This window comes from Megalobrama amblycephala, linkage group LG22, assembly GCF_018812025.1.
Source record: "Megalobrama amblycephala isolate DHTTF-2021 linkage group LG22, ASM1881202v1, whole genome shotgun sequence".
In the NCBI taxonomy this organism is placed as follows: Eukaryota; Metazoa; Chordata; class Actinopteri; order Cypriniformes; family Xenocyprididae; genus Megalobrama; species Megalobrama amblycephala.
Window position 1 is genome coordinate 13,458,768 of NC_063065.1, and position 17,837 is coordinate 13,476,604.

Genomic DNA, 17,837 nt, shown 5'->3' on the forward strand with positions numbered 1-17,837 from the left:
GACCTTTGGTCAGTTCACAGATGGTCAGTGTTGCCCATACAGCCTCCCTTCACCCTGGAGCCCAGGAGAACCCAGCAGAACCCTCAAACAAAAAGACAGAAGCTACGAGCGTTAAGTGAGTTAGAGAAAACATTGCAGCATGTCCACTGTAGCAATCGTTACCCACAAGGCCACATCGGCGTGTAATTACACTGCAGTTAGTGTCCCTTTATTTAAGTTACTGCATTGCTGCCGACATGAAAAAACAACCCCTGACATTCTTTCATGATCTGGAAAGAAATAAAGTGGGAGTGAAGAAAGGGAGAGTCTAAAGTGTGAAAGAGAGGATGGAGAGAAGGAATTTTGTTTGTCAAGGCCTTTAAAAGACCACTGGTGCACACTTTCATTGAAAGAACAAAGAATGTCATAGTTTAAAAATGCAGCTGGCCAGGTCACTATGTTTTGAGCTCATCAAAATTTTGGCAAGATGTTTTTTAAGGCTTGGAATTACATATAAAACCATTGAGATAGAAGGGTCTAAAAGTTTGACCACTAAAATTCAGGTATTCAAAATCTAATTTAAAGTTTGGAACATTTGAAACAAAGAAACACTGGCTACATTACAAATAAAGCTTCCAAAACACCAACAAATCCAAATGTTATTCTGAAAACCAACCATCATTGAGATCTCGTTACCGAACAAAACTGACCATCATTGAAAACTCATAAAGAAACAAAACTGACCGTCATTCTGAAAACCAACCATCATTGAGATCTTGTAACCGAACAAAACTGACCATCATTGAAATCTCATAAAGGAACAAAATTGACCATCTTTGAGATCTCGTAACCGAATAAAACAGATGTTATTGAGATCTCATAACCAATTAAAACCGACCGTCATTGAAATCTTGTAATGAAGCAAAACCGACTGTCTTTGAAATCTCGTAAAAGAACAAAGGAACACAACTGACCATCATTGAGATCTCGTAACTGTACAAAACCGACCATCATTGAAATCTTGAAAAGGAACAAAACCGAAAATGAAAAAAAAACTGTGTCTTTGAAATCTCATAAAACAACAAAAGCATAAAACTGACCATCTTTGAAATCTCATGACAGAACAAAACCGACTGACACTGAAAACCAACCATCATTGAGATCTCGTAACCGAACAAAACCGAGTGATGCCGAAAACTGACCATCGAGATCTTGTAACCTAACAAAACCGACCATCATTGAAATCTTGTGAAGGAACAAAACTGATCGTCACTGAGATCTTGTAACTGAACAAAACCGACCATCATTGAAATCTCGTAAAAGAACAAAACCGACCATCATTGAAATCTTGTAATGAAACAAAACCGACTGTCTTTAAAATCTCATAAAAGAACAAAAGCACAAAACCGATCGTCTTTGAAATCTCATGACAAAACAAAACCGACTGACACCGAACACTGACCATCATTGAGATCTCGTTCCCGAACAAAACTGACTATCATTGAAATCTCATAAAGGAACAAAACTGACCGTCATTGAAATCTTGTAATGAACCAAAAATGACCGTCTTTGAAATCTTGTAAAGAAACAAAACCGACCATTATTCTGAAAAACTGACCATCATTGAGATCTCATAACCAAACAAAACTGACCATCATTGAAATCTCATAACAAAACAAAACCGACTGTCTTTGAAATCTCATGACAAAATAAAACCGACTGACACCGAACACTGACCGTCATTGAGATTTCATACCCGAACAAAACTGACCGTCATTGAAATCTCGTAACGAAACCGACCGCCTGAAATCTTGTAAAGAAACAAAACCGACCGTCATTCTGAAAACTGACCATCATTGAGATCTGATTACCAAACAAAACTGACCGTCATTGAAATCTCGTAACGAAACAAAACCGACCACCTGAAATCTTGTAAAGAAACAAAACTGACCGTCATTCTGAAAACTGACCATCATTGAGATCTGATTACCAAACAAAACTGACCATCATTGAAATCTCGTAAATAAACAAAAAAACGGACTGTCTTTGAAATCTCATGACAGAACAAAACCGACTGACACCAAAAACCAACTGTCGAGATCTCGTAACCGAACAAAACTGACCATCATTGAAATCTCGTAAAAGAACAAAACCGACCTTGATTGAAATCTTCTAAAAGAACAAAACCGACCGTGATTTGAAATCTTGTAACGTAAAAAAAAATGACCATCTTCGAAATCTCATGACAGAACAAAACCCATAAAGGCCATAGAAGAACCATTTTAGTTCCTCAAAGAACCTTCCAATGAACAGTACTTAAAAGAACAATTTTTTCTTAGTGTGAAGAACATTTTAATCTAAAGAAACCACTGTAAAGGACCTTTTGTGGAATGTAAAGTTTCCATGGATATTAAAGGTTATTCTTGGAACCACAGATGTCAGTAAAGAACTTTTGTTTTTAAGAGTGTATGATGAAAATAAATAAGAAATATGGAACATTCTGCACTATTTCTAGGTCACTAATCAAACTAGCAAATTCATGAAACTGATCATGTGACATCTTTGTACAGACAGTCAGATGTTCTTGCCTCCACTGAAGATTATGCTCTTTAAAAACATCTCAAATCATGCTGCAGAACATGATCATCCGGTGTTATTTCAGTTCAGAGACACCCAGTGTAACTCTTCACTCTGATTGTTATGCTAATTTGCAATGAAAAAATTGCATAGAATGCAGTATTTGCACTATAGGACCTATGGGATGTTTTCTGATTCAAACTTGACTGCATTTCTCACTTAAAAATTCATTATGAATATACAGCTCAGGGCAAACATTCCCTTCGCGATAACGGCGGTGAACAAAACCTGTGATTTTAAAGCCAAAGAGAAAGAGAACAGCTGTGCTGATTAGATCTGTCTCCGCTTTCTTTCTCTCTTCCTAAATACCTCCATGCTTTGAGCACATAATTGTTCCTTCATTGGATTCAAATGCTCTGTGTGGACTAGTTCACATGGTCCTGATCATTATCTGATGGCTTTCCCATCCTAGAGTCCACAGAAAACAGTCACTGGAATGTGGATATGGTCACATAGAAATGGAGGTGTGGATGAACCTCTTGTGCTCTGCAGGGTCCTGGATGTGGAGACGGTCACATAATTTCTGTGAATACTCTTAAGAAATACTGAAGAGCAATAAAATAAACTGAAATTAGCTAAAGATGATTACTGAAAAAGTAAAAAAAAAAGAATACCAGCATTCCATTTTAAAGGCTAATTGGGTCAATCTCACAAAGCCTGTCAAGCTTGTGTCATATTTCACACTAAAATCAAAATTATATTTTTATATTTATAATGTCACAATGGAAAAATTGGAACATTTTATTTTTAATTATAAATTAATTTTTGTATTAATAAGAAGTTATTTATTGGTAACACCCCCCCCCCCCCATACTCATAACTTTAATGACAAAAAATAATAATTATATAAATTATTATAAATAATTATAATAAATATAAATTATTATCCATCAATATTTGTTATAGTAATTTATTTTATATACTATAAAGGCAAATAATACAATTATAAAACCAAATAATAAGATTATAAATTACTTTTTTGTACCAATAAGAATTTACAGAATGTATTTATTGGTAAAAACACCATTTTCATAACTTTAATGAGAAAAAAATGATATATTAATTAAATTATAAATTCTTATTCATCATGGCAATATTTATTGTAATGCCAAATTTCTGAGAAAATCAAGACAATTATAAATTACATTTTTTGTACCAATATGAATTTACAGAATTTATTTATTGGTAAAAAAACACCCTATTTTCATAACTTTTAATGAGAAAAAAATGATGTGTTAATTAAATTATAAATAATTATCCATCATGCCAGTATTTATTATAGTGCCAAATGTCTTAGAAAATCAAGGCAACAGAAAATAGAAAAAATATTTATTTACTGCACCAGCTTGTAAAAGAAAAGAGGTTCCTGCCATGACCGTGGTCCACATCTTCCACTGAGGAAAATGCAAATGAAGACCAGAAACTGTGGTTCACATCAAGTACACACATGAGCCACCTTTAAAACCACTCATACAAAATACATGACACTTTATTTTTCATGATACAACACAAAAATCACTGAGCCTGTTTGTTCTCGCCCCAATATTCTGAAATTCATATATTTTCTATATGACAGACTAAACATTTAATATTTATTAAAATGTGTCCTAAAATATTATAATTAATCATAAATAATTACACACATTAGTTTTTTTCAATACACAACGTACATGAACAAGTGCTGTTAAAAAGAAAGAAAAAAACCTTACAGTGAAATTAGCAAAACATGGGTATCAGACTAATGGCACTTATATGGTATCCGTCACCTCTTGATATCACATGCAGTGACCTCCATGTGTCCCCAGTTCTTTGTGGTCAGCACATCTTCAGTCAAAGAAAAGGTCATGTGCCCTGTCGATCTTGTAGGAGGAGGTTATTTAAACTAATAACAGTGCTTGCGAAGTCCACAAGTTCTACGAAGTCTGAGGTGATGATATTGACCCCATCTATGCCTGGCTTTTGTGCCTCCACCCATGTCATTATGGTTGGAAGGTTCCTGTGACAGAAATGCATGTAAGAACAGACGTGAAGGATGCACTGAATAGTGCATATTCTAATAAACATGCTGATTTATGGCGCTCATGCACAAATTAACCTGCATTTACACTCATTTTCCACTTTATCTCTTCAATAATAGGTCGAAATTTGGTGGCAGTATGAAGACTGGAGTAATGATGCTGAAAATTCAGCTTTGCCATCACGGAAATAAATTACATGTGAAAATATATTACGATAGAAAACAGTTATTTTAAATTGTAATAATATTTTGCAATATTACTGTTTTACTGCATTTTCAATCAAATAAATGCAGCTTTGGTAGAGACTTCTTTCATCTTACGGACCGCACACTTTTGTGGTTGTATACGTGTAGATTTCTATAAATACGCATGCATGTATAACCAACACAACTGCACTTGTCTACAAGTAGCTGTTGAAGTCGTTTTATTCACAGAGTTAGTTCTAGGTCAGCCGAGTCAGCTCCAACTAGAAATAAACTTCCCAAGCACCACAGTCATCTACAGCAGCAGCCAGGACAAAACCAGGAAATGGGAAGCTCAGACTGTGTTTTTCCTGGAATAATAAACAATCCAACATCCACACTCAGGCAGAATTAAACAGCTTCCTCCGAGACGGCTGTCTCAATAGGATGTCCGCTAAGACACAGCACGAGGATCCATACTTCTGTGTCGAAATAGCATACAATATGTAGTTTGTATACTATATGTATGGTACATAATATGCAAATACTGTATTCTGTATGCATAGATCAAAAGCCAGCTCTAAATTTATGAGGGGCCCCTTCAGCCTGGGTCCAATGAGTAGGCTAGGACCTTAAAAGACCCCATCATTGTGATGACAGATTATGTTTTTGCTAAATCTGGACCTAACACTTACCAAATATGGGGCTGCCACCTAGTGGATGATTTTAAAATTATACCAACATATATTCACAGTAAAATAAATAAATAAATATCCATTGTTTTGGATGTTCGTTAAGTTCCGTTGCAAATACGTTTTTTTGTATTTTTAGATTTGGTCTAAAAAAATGACAGTGTGAATGTTAAGCAAACCAGGAATAAATGTATTATTTTCTTTTTTTTTGATTCGGACCAAAAGAACCAGAAGAACTGAATTACAAGTGTGAACACATTTATGCTTAAATTAAATGAAAATGTTTCCTCCACCTAAATACTCACTTCTCCACCAGGTAGTTTCTTAGCCCCCGTACCAGGCCCTTGGCGATGGTCTTGACACGTGGGGTTAAAATGGCCTGAGATACATGAAAGCTGCCGTATTTGGCTCGTTCACCCAGCGTGGTCTCCAGGAACTGGATGAGCTTGGTGGTGTCTGTGGTATTGGCCCAGGGAGCAGGAATTTTACTACCAGGCCACATCACAGGGCAGCCCTCGGCAGATGGATGATGGTAGAACACTAGGACCTGTGAAACCAAACACAAACGTGAGAAACTGAACGAGCCATTATTCTCAAGTCAAAATGACATGACGGGCTCTGATGATGATAATATTATTAGTGGTGTTTCCAAAAGGCTTGGTATGGCTCATATTTAAGCTTAGAGAACAATCTATGTTAAAGGGATAGTTCACCAAAAAATGAAAATTCTGTCATCATTTACTCCCCCTCAAATTGTTTCAAACCTGTATACATTTCTTTGTACTGCTGTACACAAAGGAAGTTATTTGGAAGAATGTTTGTAAGCAGATCTCACCCCCCATTTACTAACACTATAGTGTTTTTTTCCTTCTATGGCAGTTAATGGGGGGCGAGATCTGCTCGGTTACAAACATTCATGAACTATCCCTTTAAAGTAAACTTTGGTGCATATCTCATACAGTTTCCACAACAGTCAGGAATAATCAAATATATATCTTAACTATTAAGGAGAGGTGTGATTATAAAAATGGACCAAACTCATAGACTTAACTCAGGGACTTAAAGGGATAGTTCACCCAAAAGTGAAAATTCTGGGTTACACTTTATTTTGATGGTGCCCTTTAATTATACTGTTACCTATAAGTAATGTTGCACTTGCACCTAAATGTCAACTAACTCTCATTAGAGTATTAGTGGAGTATTAGTAGACCGTTAGGGTTAGTAGAATAAGTTGACATGTAATTGCAAAGTTACTTATAGTCAGTAGAATGCCTGTTGGGGGACCAAAGTATGGAAAAAAATACTATGGAAGTCAATTGGGCCCATCAAATTTTTGGTTACACTGACATTCTTCAAAATATCTTCTTTTGTGTTCAGCAGAAGAAAGAAATTCATACAGGTTGGGAACAACTTGAGGGTAAATGATGACAAAATGTTCATTTTTGGGTGAACTATCCCTTTAAGCTTCAGTGTTTCCCACAGAATTTAGTGAGACTGTGGTAGGTGGACATCGGCCCTTCTAGGGGGGTCCGGAAGAAAATTTGGATATTTTACGTTTAAATGCCTAAATCTGGTGCATTTTGAATGCATAATTAAGTGACTACAGCAATGAAGAAATTTGTTCTCTTATAAACAATTTTGTGCTCTAATAGTAATTTAGTTATTGGTTGCATATAGACATGAATGGTGATGGCACATTAGTCACATAAACAACAAATAGTAAATGATAAGTTTCATAAGTGGTGAAACATGTAGAGTATACGTTTGAAACATTAAAATATGTAGCAAAGGATCCAAAATACTTGATACCTTGCACACATGCATTGTCTTTCTCGACTGTATAAGTTCACTTACAGGGTTAGTTCACCCAAAAATGAAAATAATGTCATTTATTGCATGCCGTTCCACACCTCTAAGACCTTGGTTCATCTTCAGAACACAATTTAAGATATTTTAGTTGAAATCCGATGGCTCAGTGAGGCCTCCATAGCCAGCAATGACATTTCCTCTGTCAAGACCCATGTACTCAATTCATGTGAGTACTGTGGTTCAATATTAATATTATAAAGTGACGAGAATATTTTGGAGCACCAAAAAAAACCAAAATAACGACTTATTTAGTGATGGCCGATTTCAAAACAATGCTTCATGAAGTTTCGGAGCACAGATGAATCAGTGTATAGAATCATGATTCGGATCGCGTGTCAAATCGCCAAACTGCTGAAATCACGTGACTTTGGCGCTCCGATGCTTCCTGAAGCAGTGTTTTGAAATCGGTCATCACTAAATAAGTCGTTATTTTGTTTTTTGGCGCACCAAAAATATTCTTGTCACTTTATAATATTAATATTGAACCACTGTACTCACATGAACTGATTTAAATATGTTTTTAGTAGTACATTAATGGATCTTGAGAAAAGAAATGTCATTGCTGGCTATGGAGGCCTCACTGAGCCATCGGATTTCAACAAAAATATCTTAATTTGGAACGGCATGAGGGTGAGTAATAAATGACAGAATTTTCATTTTTGGGTGAACTAACCCTTTTATGCATTACAGACTATGCGTGCGTCTCAATCAGCTCCCTAGTTCAATAGTCAGGGCACTGATCATGGAGTCGGCCACAATTCATTTACATGATATAACTTAACTTAGGCCTACTCGGAGCTGAACTCGGTCTGGCTGTTGTAACACCTCAAGCACTCGATTCTCTCAACTCCGCTATGCAGGTAGAATCTAGTGAACGCCCGCTGTGTCCCGTTCGCGCGCTGCGTGCTTATGTAGACAGAAATACATAGGCTCGGGAAGTCGGGGTGCTGGAGGTGCTGCAGCACCCCTGTTTTCACAGGACAGTAAATGCAACGCAAATTTTTGTTAAGTTACATTTATTCATTTTTATAATTTAATAATTTGTTTGTAATAAACACTTTAAATGGACACATTTTTTTAAAGAACAACTAAGATCTAATAAAACGCTTTACGGACTCAAGGCAAGCAGGCAGAGTTTCCAATAACGTGTTTTGCAGCGTTGACTAATGTAGCCAATCACAGACAAATCTGTTGATTTCTGGGACGCAGTGAGACGTTAGGAACCACTGTTCAGCGCTAAATGCTTTGCATGCTGGCAAATCCTGATTAAAAAAGTACGGAAGAGGATAAGGGCCAAGCAATAATAAAAAAATAAAACCATCTCGAGATTAAAGTTGTTAAATTTCGAGAAAAAAAATCGTTACATTTCGATAAAAAAGTCGAGATAAAATGTTGAGAATAAACTCGTTAAATTACGAGAAAAAAATCGTTACATTTCGAGAAAAAAGTCGAGATAAAATGTTGAGAATAAAGTCATTAAATTATGAGAAAAAAAGTCGTAATTTAATGACTTTATTCTCATAATTTAATGACTTTATTCTCAACATTTTATCTCGACTTTTTTCTCGAAATTTAACGACTTCGTAATTTAACGGGGTTTTTTTCTCGTAATTTAACGAGTTTATTCTTAACATTTTATCTCGACTTTTTTCTCGAAATTTAACAACTTTAATCTCGAGATGGTTTTATTTTTTTATTATTGCTTGGCCCTAATCCTCTTCCGTGATAAAGTGTAGACGACTAGACGTTATTATTAAAGAATCATTGTTCAGTTATTGAAGCATTGTGAGATCGCGAGGAGCTTTCATCTTTTTAGTGATTATTAAGGAACGCTCGTTGCGCGCATTCTGCCCCGCCATATCATGCACGCAGCACTGCATATGCCTGCTTTTATGTTTCTGGATGTTGTTGAAACAAATATTATAATGTATCACCGTTTATGCTGGGATCTGTAGGTTTTGGCTAGGGCTAGGCGACATGTAGCCTAACGTAAAAGTGGAACATGGAAATCTCGGATGTAGGCCTACTGAGAAAAAAAAAAAAAAAAAAAAAAACGTTTTATACTTTTTATTTTAAATGTATTTCCCGTGTGCAGTCAGTGTCCGGGTGTATGGTCTATGCAGTGTTCTCACGCACAGCACCCCCCCAACCTAATCTCCCCGCGCCCCTGCGGAAATAGCTCCATTCGTCTTCTATGGGGGTATTAAGAATAAGAAACACTATATTTCCGGTTCTCACATATTCATATATTACGAACATTATATTTCCGGTTCTTTTTGAGACAGTGGCGACTGTCTTAAGAACTAGTATGACCAACAATCAGTCTAACTTTTCGGTATCAAATTCGACCAATTTATTTTTTTATGAAAAAACGTATATTGCTAATTTGTAAGACTATATTTAGCAGTTTATGCAACCGGCCTCAGAATTAGAGACTTGGTGATGGGTTCTAGCAAGTGAGCACTTAGTAACCGCCCAAAACACTCTAGAAACCACTTGGTAAAACCAGCTTAGCAACCATATAGCATCTATCCACAACACCCCAGGGCATGTTTCTCAACCTTTTTGACTCCAACGCCATTTGACTTCACCTGATGGTCCCATGACTTTTCCGTCACATGTGCTTTAAAAAGTTATGACCAATAAATATGTCTTTGTATAGACCCCTTAAAAGTTTGTAAACATTGCACCGTGTCCTGGTGGGCGGGGCTTAGCTGGAGGCAAAAAGAGAAGCTGGACTCAATGTTGACAAGCATAAGCTAGCATGTTTTAGGAGGGATTTATTAAACATGGATGCAGAAGAAGGTTCAGAACTGTCCGAATATGTACAGTCACTGACTCTGCGGGACCGTGACAGCTATTTTTGTAAATTAACTTAAGTTTTGGATATTTCCTAGACAACATATGAACTTTTGGATGGTTCGGGGAATTTTGTCAAGGCTTATTGTCTAATGTAACCTAACGCTGGCTTAACTATGATTATGGTTATGTGGATTATTTTAAGAGACCATTCAAAAGATGGCACACACATCTATCGCTGTATGTTTGTTTAACATTTAAGCTAGCTAGTGCGCTGAAAGTTGGCGATTTTCACCTATGAAACAGAAACTTGCTGATTTGTACTAGATAAAACCAACACACCATTACATATGCATCGATTATTTTACCTGATATGAAGTGTGCACTGCAAACACGAGTATTATATATGATCGTCTCCGTCCAGTCTGTACACCGTATTGCATTCAACCACATTATCTTTTTGATTTCTTTGAAGGAATGTCTGCCGGGATCTGGTAAAACTTTAGTTTTGAACCAAAAGTCCTGTTCCTTCTATTCTGTCAGCCAAAAACACAACAAGATGACATTTTAAAGTCAAAACCTCAAACTTTTAGCACACCTGCTATGAGTTCTTATTTATGTTTTGCCTCCAGCTAGAGCGGTGACGTCACCATGACGTAGGCGATTAAGGGGTCTATTCTTTTAAACTAAAGTTGCGGCTATCTCATAACAAGTGCTTGTCAATGCGTGCGTCTGTTGTTGTTACATTCACAGTATTTAGTTGTTGAGAACCACTTCCCTCATTTATGGTGGTTAACACCGCACACAGGCAGATGTAACCAGCAACTCAGCAAAACAACAGCCACAGCAAATATTAACAGAACATTTAAGATCTTAGTTCACCACCTTTTCTGTTACTAAGCAGAATCAGTTATTTCCACAAAGACTATCATGAAAATGTGCTAATCTGAAGGTGTTCACAAATAGCATAGTGCTTACAAGGGTATCCAGTTTTTGCCATTTGTACACCTGTCTGTCTCCATCAGAGTGGAAGTGAGACATTAATCCTATAGTGATTAGGGTCAGTACACAGCAGGAATAGCCGGTGACCTCTGGTGCAGCACACCATAGATGCACAAATAGTCGTTAGCACGAATTCAGGCTGCAGTCTGAACTGCAAATTTGATATTACAGCAAATTGCAAACCCACACAATTTCCACTTATTTCCAGTCATTTGATGTGTTGGCATTTGTATCAGTAACAGGAAATTTTATTTTATTTTTTTACAGCTGTTTTTCAACTCATTTTAGGTCAGTTTCAGTATGACTGAACGCCAATCTCTATGACAAAGTCTTGTGTCTTTTTAAAGAGTTAAAAAGTCAACCTCTTCTTATTAGTGTCACTGTTTTTCCCCTAATCTAAAGGGCCCTAACTGTTATCACAAGTATCTATATAGTTGTTGTTTATTATTATATACCACACTAGCATCATTGAGAAAATGTGAAAGTGAAAATTACTTGATGTGAAGGCCAAGTATGGCATTTAAAGGAACACTCCACTTTTTTGAAAATAGGCTGATTTTTCAACTCCCCTAGAGTTAAACAGTTGAGTTTTGCGATTTTGAATCCATTCAGCCAATCTCCGGGTCTGGCAGTACCACTTTTAGCATAGCTTAGCATAGTTAATTAAATCTGATGTTCCTTTAACCCATCCAAGTTAGTGTACACACACACATAGGGGTAGTGAGTAGTGAACACACATACACTGCAAACTGTGGACACACACACCCAAAACAGTGGGCAGTCATTTGCTGTGCCGCCTGGGGAGCAATTGGGGGTACCTCAGTCATGGGTATTGAGGGTGGAAGAGAAAGCTATTCGCTCCCCCACCTACATTTTCCTGTTGGTATTGAGGATCGAAACCTCAGTACTGACATTAGCAGATCTGAAAATATATGAAAGATAGTAACAGATTCGCTCCATTATAAAGCGTAAAACATTTACTATCAGATTTGCTTTTTTCCTCTTGTAAAATCACATTTTATGATTTCAACTTTATGTAAAGCCTTCATTATTATCATCAGATAGGTCTAATGTCCACAACGTGGCATCCTGTGCTCACCTGGTACCTGTTCTCCCACAGATAGTTTAGAGTGATCTCCTCCACCACATCAATCTTGCAGAGCTTGTGACCAAACACATCCTTCAGCATCTTGATTAAGTAATGATGATGCTCCTCGCTCATTGCATAATGATGATTAAAGTCTAAAAAAACAACCTCTTTCTTGTGCGCGTTCAGAAAATTGTTAATGTCATTAAGGCCATCACGTACTTTGTGTCCAAACAGCCCATGTATAAAGTATATCTCGTGGCCTGGTTCTCCTGGTTTGGTGGACACACGCAGGTCGAAATAGCGTATTCCTCCCTCGAGCTGTTCCCTGAAGGTGAGGTTCTGAGTCATGGACCACTTCTTCATCACCTTCTTGGCAAGAAAGCGGAATATCGCAACTAGATGCTTCACATATGCTTTCTGGTCTGGACCGACTGGAGCTTGCTCATCCACCCAGAAGCTGAAGGAATCATGAGACCCTAAAACATGAACACAAAGGCAGCATCAAGACAAATTCAAACATTTTATATATATATATATATATATATATATATATATATATATATATATATCGGGATATATATCGATGCATTTAAAACAGTTGTTTATTAGAAAGATTTTTTTTTTTAAATACAGCTTTCAATAATCAGTTGCTGACTAAAAAAAGAGGATTTTAAATCTTTAAAGTAAAATAAAACATAAAATAACTAAATTATGTAATATATTTCATTATGTAATATGTTATTAATATATTAATATTAAATTTCTAATATATATAAAAAAAGGAATATAAATAATAGAGAGTAACAAGAAACAAGTATATTTAAATTATATATTTTATTAAAATTAACAATTAATGCGAAGGATCAAAGGATTCTTAATAGCAACCTGTGTGAATGTTACTTCAAGAAAGCAACCATACATCTGTGTTTATTCAATTTAATTTTATAATTTATAATCAGTCTTTTATGTACTTGTCATTTGATTTATCATTTATTCATTATTAGATTTATATTATTTATCATTTAATAATTTATTCATCATTTTATTATTATTATTCATTATTTGTGCTTTTATATGTAAGCAATAAGGTACGAGAGGCTGTGCTGTATCGTGAAGTCTGAAGGGCGTTGTTAGGCCTGCAACCCCTTCAGCCGTGACTTATTCACGATACAGCACTAGCCTCGAGTACCTTATTGCTTTTATAAAACTTTTATTTACCACACAATACAAATATTAAAGCCAAAAAATATGTTTCAATGCAACTTTCATTAAGTAAAATCACTAAAAGCCTTCCTTCCACGGGAAAAAATAGTCCCTGATGTGAACAGCAACAGAAGTTACATTATTACACCATTAGATGGCGCAAAGACTGTCTTTATGAGTGTATCAGTCAGTAGCAAAGACTTTTACATTGAAAAGACTGAATTGTTGTGAACACTGAACAAGATGCAACTGACAAATGCTTTGACTAGAGCTGTCAGTCACGGGAAAACCCCTAAATGTTAAAAGGACAAGATATTGCAGGGGACATTTAAGCATAATTTTTTATTATGAGCATAGGACTGACCTGAAGGAAAATGCTAATCTGCATGAAGTTAATACTTTCTCACAATACTCTTCTACATAATACAGTAAGCTTCAATGAATAATATAAATTGAGAACAAACAGTTTATGTTGCTAAGAGTGGCTGCTATGGGTGTTGTGTGATACTGAACCGTTGGGTGAAGCAGTCATAGCTGTGTTTTATCGTGAATAAAACACAGCTATCAACCAATCAATCAAGGACAGGAACTAACTATTTTATAATACTAATTATTTTACTTATTTACCTGCTTTTACAATGCTGGCTATTGTTGTTTAATCTTATGATTTTATGGTTTCAATGGAAATTTATTTACATGAGTAACAGATCCATTTCAATGTTTTTAACCTCACAGGATGATGTTGTGAAGGAATAATTTTCCATTTTTAGTATACTTATATATATTATACATTGATAAAATAATAAAACTTGTTGGATTTGTACTGAAAAATGGAAAAATATGCAAGATTATTCAATAAACTGCTCTTTTTATCACTTTGTCTCCTCCCTCTGCTCTTCCCTAGTTTTCTCAGTCAAGCTCTCAGATTGATGGAAGACTGTGTTCATAGAGTTTTGGGAACCAGACAATATTTGCTGTTGACAGGTTTTACTGGTCTTGGACAAAACAAAACTGATATCTCACATCTTTTGAGCTAGGAAATTGCCTACAATTAACTTGCATTTAATTACTCTTTTAACTAAATAAATAAAGTTATAGTGTAATAAGATGATTATTATAGTCCTAATTATTATTGTTTATTAAATTATTTCATACATCTATTTGAAAAATGACCAACTTTTGATTGGCTGGGCCAATTCGCCTCACCAATTAAATAGCTATTAATGGAAAATAATACCTCGTTTCACTTTTGAATTCACTTTTTAAATTAAATGTCAAAGGTCAGAGAAGTTCTCTCACCAGGAACCGCCAGGTACTTGAGGGGCATTGATGTGAGGGCAGGGCACAGAGAGCCCATCCAGTCGGCATTGGAGGTGCTGCCTGTGGGTCGTGTCTTCATTTCCGCTAGTAAAGCGTTTCAGCCCTAACATGCAGGATGCCAATTCAACACCGATCCAGGCCAAGCCAATCCAACAATCATCGTTACTCCAAGCGAAATCATTACAATCAGTCGACATCAACATGCGATTTAAATCAAGCTAACAATGATTTACTCATTATAACATCACTATGTGTGAGGCAAACTGCAGATAGAGAGTGAGCTCTTCTACTAAGTTAATCTTCTTAGACCGAAATTACAATCCTTATCCTCCTCCCTGCTTCCCTGCTGGAGTTAACGTCTTGGTCAGGGCTGATTATCCCCTCCCTCTCTCTCTCCATTAGACAGGTAACAGATGGGACACTTAACCTCCAGTACTGCAAGTGGATATAGCTATTGTAATGTTTGAAGAGCATGGATATTTTTGACTTATTGACCACACCAATGAATATGATCAATTTCAGCTTTTGCAGCAGTGAAGAGCTAGGAACAGTGCCGTCATTTCACCAAAAGCCAGGGTATGTCTGACCCTGATGGCGGCATCCAATCTTGTGATAGTCCCACCTTATTCACACAACTTTTTCCAGCACTTCAAAGCTCAAAAGTCTGAATATTATCCAATTTAAAGGATTAGTCCACTTTCAAATAAACCTTTCCTGATAATTTACTCACCCCCATGTCATCCAAGATGTTTGTTTCGCTAGATAAGACCCTTATTCCTCGTCTGGTATCGTTTAAAGCCCTTTGAAGCTGCACTGAAACTGTAATTTTGACCTTCAACCATCTGGAGGCCATTGAAGTCCACTATAAGGAGAATAATCCTGGAATGTTTTCATCAAAAACCTTAATTTCTTTTCGACTGAAGAAAGAAAGACATGGACATCTTGGATGACATGGGGGTGAGTAAATTATCAGGAAAATTTTATTTAAAAGTGGACTAATCCTTTAAGTGTTATTTTTAATATGATGACCAAAAACATGTTTATTCATCCTACAAAGATTGTCCTCATTTGCAAAACTAAAAGTCAATCAATCAAAAACCACAGCCAATCAGAACACAGTGTGGGCGGGCTCTTGCACCATTTGCACTGCACCAGAGATTAAATTTGGCGGCACTCGCAACGTTGATAATCAAATTCACAAATATTACACCATTTACACATTATTAAAATACATACTGAGCTACTAAAACAATCTTTGTCATAGAGTACACTTGTTTGTTCACAGTTTGAATGTTGATTTGTTTAATTTCAAGATCTGAGGTGAATTACCCATTTTTGCTTTTACTACGACTACATAGCTGGGAGCACTAAATGATATACAAAGTCACGTTACACACATTTAACATCAATTAAAGCACATAAACATTACCTTGGATTAACATTGCAATACTTTGTGTTGCTGTTGTTCCAGAAATCCCTGTGATAGGCTACAATACTCAATGCTACAAAATCACGTTGTGAATAGACACATTGGCAGCGCCATTGATCTTATGACATGAATATAACAACCAGAACACTTTAATTTACTTACTTTTCTGTTTTGTTTAAAAATAGAAATTATATGTTACACATAGAAATATATAACTCCGTTAATCCTGCATGCAATGAATAAAATTATATAAAGTGCATTGACTTGACCAGGCAGCCATGGCAGTCGCTATATACCCTGCCATATATCTATATTTCCTTCCACTGTTGAACATGACTTTATTAAGTTACAGAAAAAAGAGATAAACATAAATAGCCAAAGCCTTCAGGTGCTTCAAATGGAGGACGAAGAACGAATAAGTTCACTTAAAGGTGCAATTCTGTCCGCTAGAGGCCAATTCAAAACAAAGGTGTAGCTTGATGACGCCAATTTTGAGCACGGAATCTTGGGACATGTGGTCTTCACCTCACAGCCGGTTGAAAAGAATCGGGATATGGCTCGGCAAGAAATCATGTTCATGGATGCGTTATTAAAGGTCCCGTTTTTCGTGGTTTTTTGAAGCTTTGATTGTGTTTATAGTGTGCAATATAACATGTGTTCATGTTTCGCGTGTAAAAAAACACAGTATTTTTCACATAATTTACTTATCTATAGTTTCCACTGTCATAAAAACGGGCTGACGACTTCCTTGTTCTATGAAGTCCCTCCTTCAGAAATACGTAACGAGTTCTGATTGTGCCAGCGGTTCCTGTGTTGTGATTCGACAGCAGCTTAGCGAACCTTGCCCGGAAAGGTCACGCCTCTTACCATAACGTGGAGATGCACGCGCTCAGTGTTATTGTAAACATGTCTTTAATTTTACCCTATCAATTTGAGCCAGAATCAGACCCGGTGATTGGACTGCGGGATGAAAATAACAGCGTTTCGACGACATGGCGACAAACACACTCTACAAACGCAACTCTTGTGTATTCCTGTGGGCGGAGGTTAGTCAAAAAACTGTTTTAGTGACGTCATTAAAGAAGGAAGTAGAGGGATGTAGTCCAAACTGGCCGTTCGATGTAGGCGACTTCTGTTAAATAAAATATATCGCTTGGCATTGAACTTTGAGCTTTAAAATTTTACAGATTTTATTTATACTCTAACAACAACATTACACACTAACTAAAGTTTGAAACATGGGATCACGAAGAACGGGACCTTTAACATTATTAACATTACTGTAGTATGAAACAGAGCAGGAGTGTTGTGGGAGCTGAACGAGGCCGCTGGAGTGATTGGGCAACACATGCCTCAGGAGCAGAGGAACTTTAATTATGCCACAGTCGCCTGCGCTGTTTCCCCTTTCCTGTCATGAGTATGAGGTAACCCAGCTCTGTTTATTATTAGATACATTTGAGTGTGTTGAAAATTATGTTATAACGTTACTCTGTGCGTTTGCTCGGCGGCTGCTGTGAGACACTGTTGCACACTGCAGTAAGGCCGTGTGTCCACCAGAGCGTTTTTAGCCAGCTGAAAACGCTAGGCGCTCTGCTTAAAACGCCTATCTGTGAGCGC

At 36.6% G+C, this 17,837-nt stretch overlaps 1 protein-coding gene across 1 annotated transcript; it reads right to left on the minus strand.

Annotated features, from left to right (window-relative positions):
* Positions 1-4,087: 4,087 nt before the first annotated feature.
* plcxd2 (phosphatidylinositol-specific phospholipase C, X domain containing 2) lies at positions 4,088-15,274 on the minus strand. Its single transcript, XM_048175524.1, has 4 exons — positions 14,771-15,274; positions 12,278-12,744; positions 5,814-6,055; positions 4,088-4,612 (listed from the first exon to the last, which is right to left on the minus strand). Exons 1-4 carry the CDS (start codon positions 14,868-14,870, stop codon positions 4,459-4,461), a joined length of 963 nt encoding a protein of 320 aa, XP_048031481.1. The 5' UTR covers positions 14,871-15,274; the 3' UTR covers positions 4,088-4,458.
* Between the last annotated feature and the right edge of the window lie 2,563 nt (positions 15,275-17,837).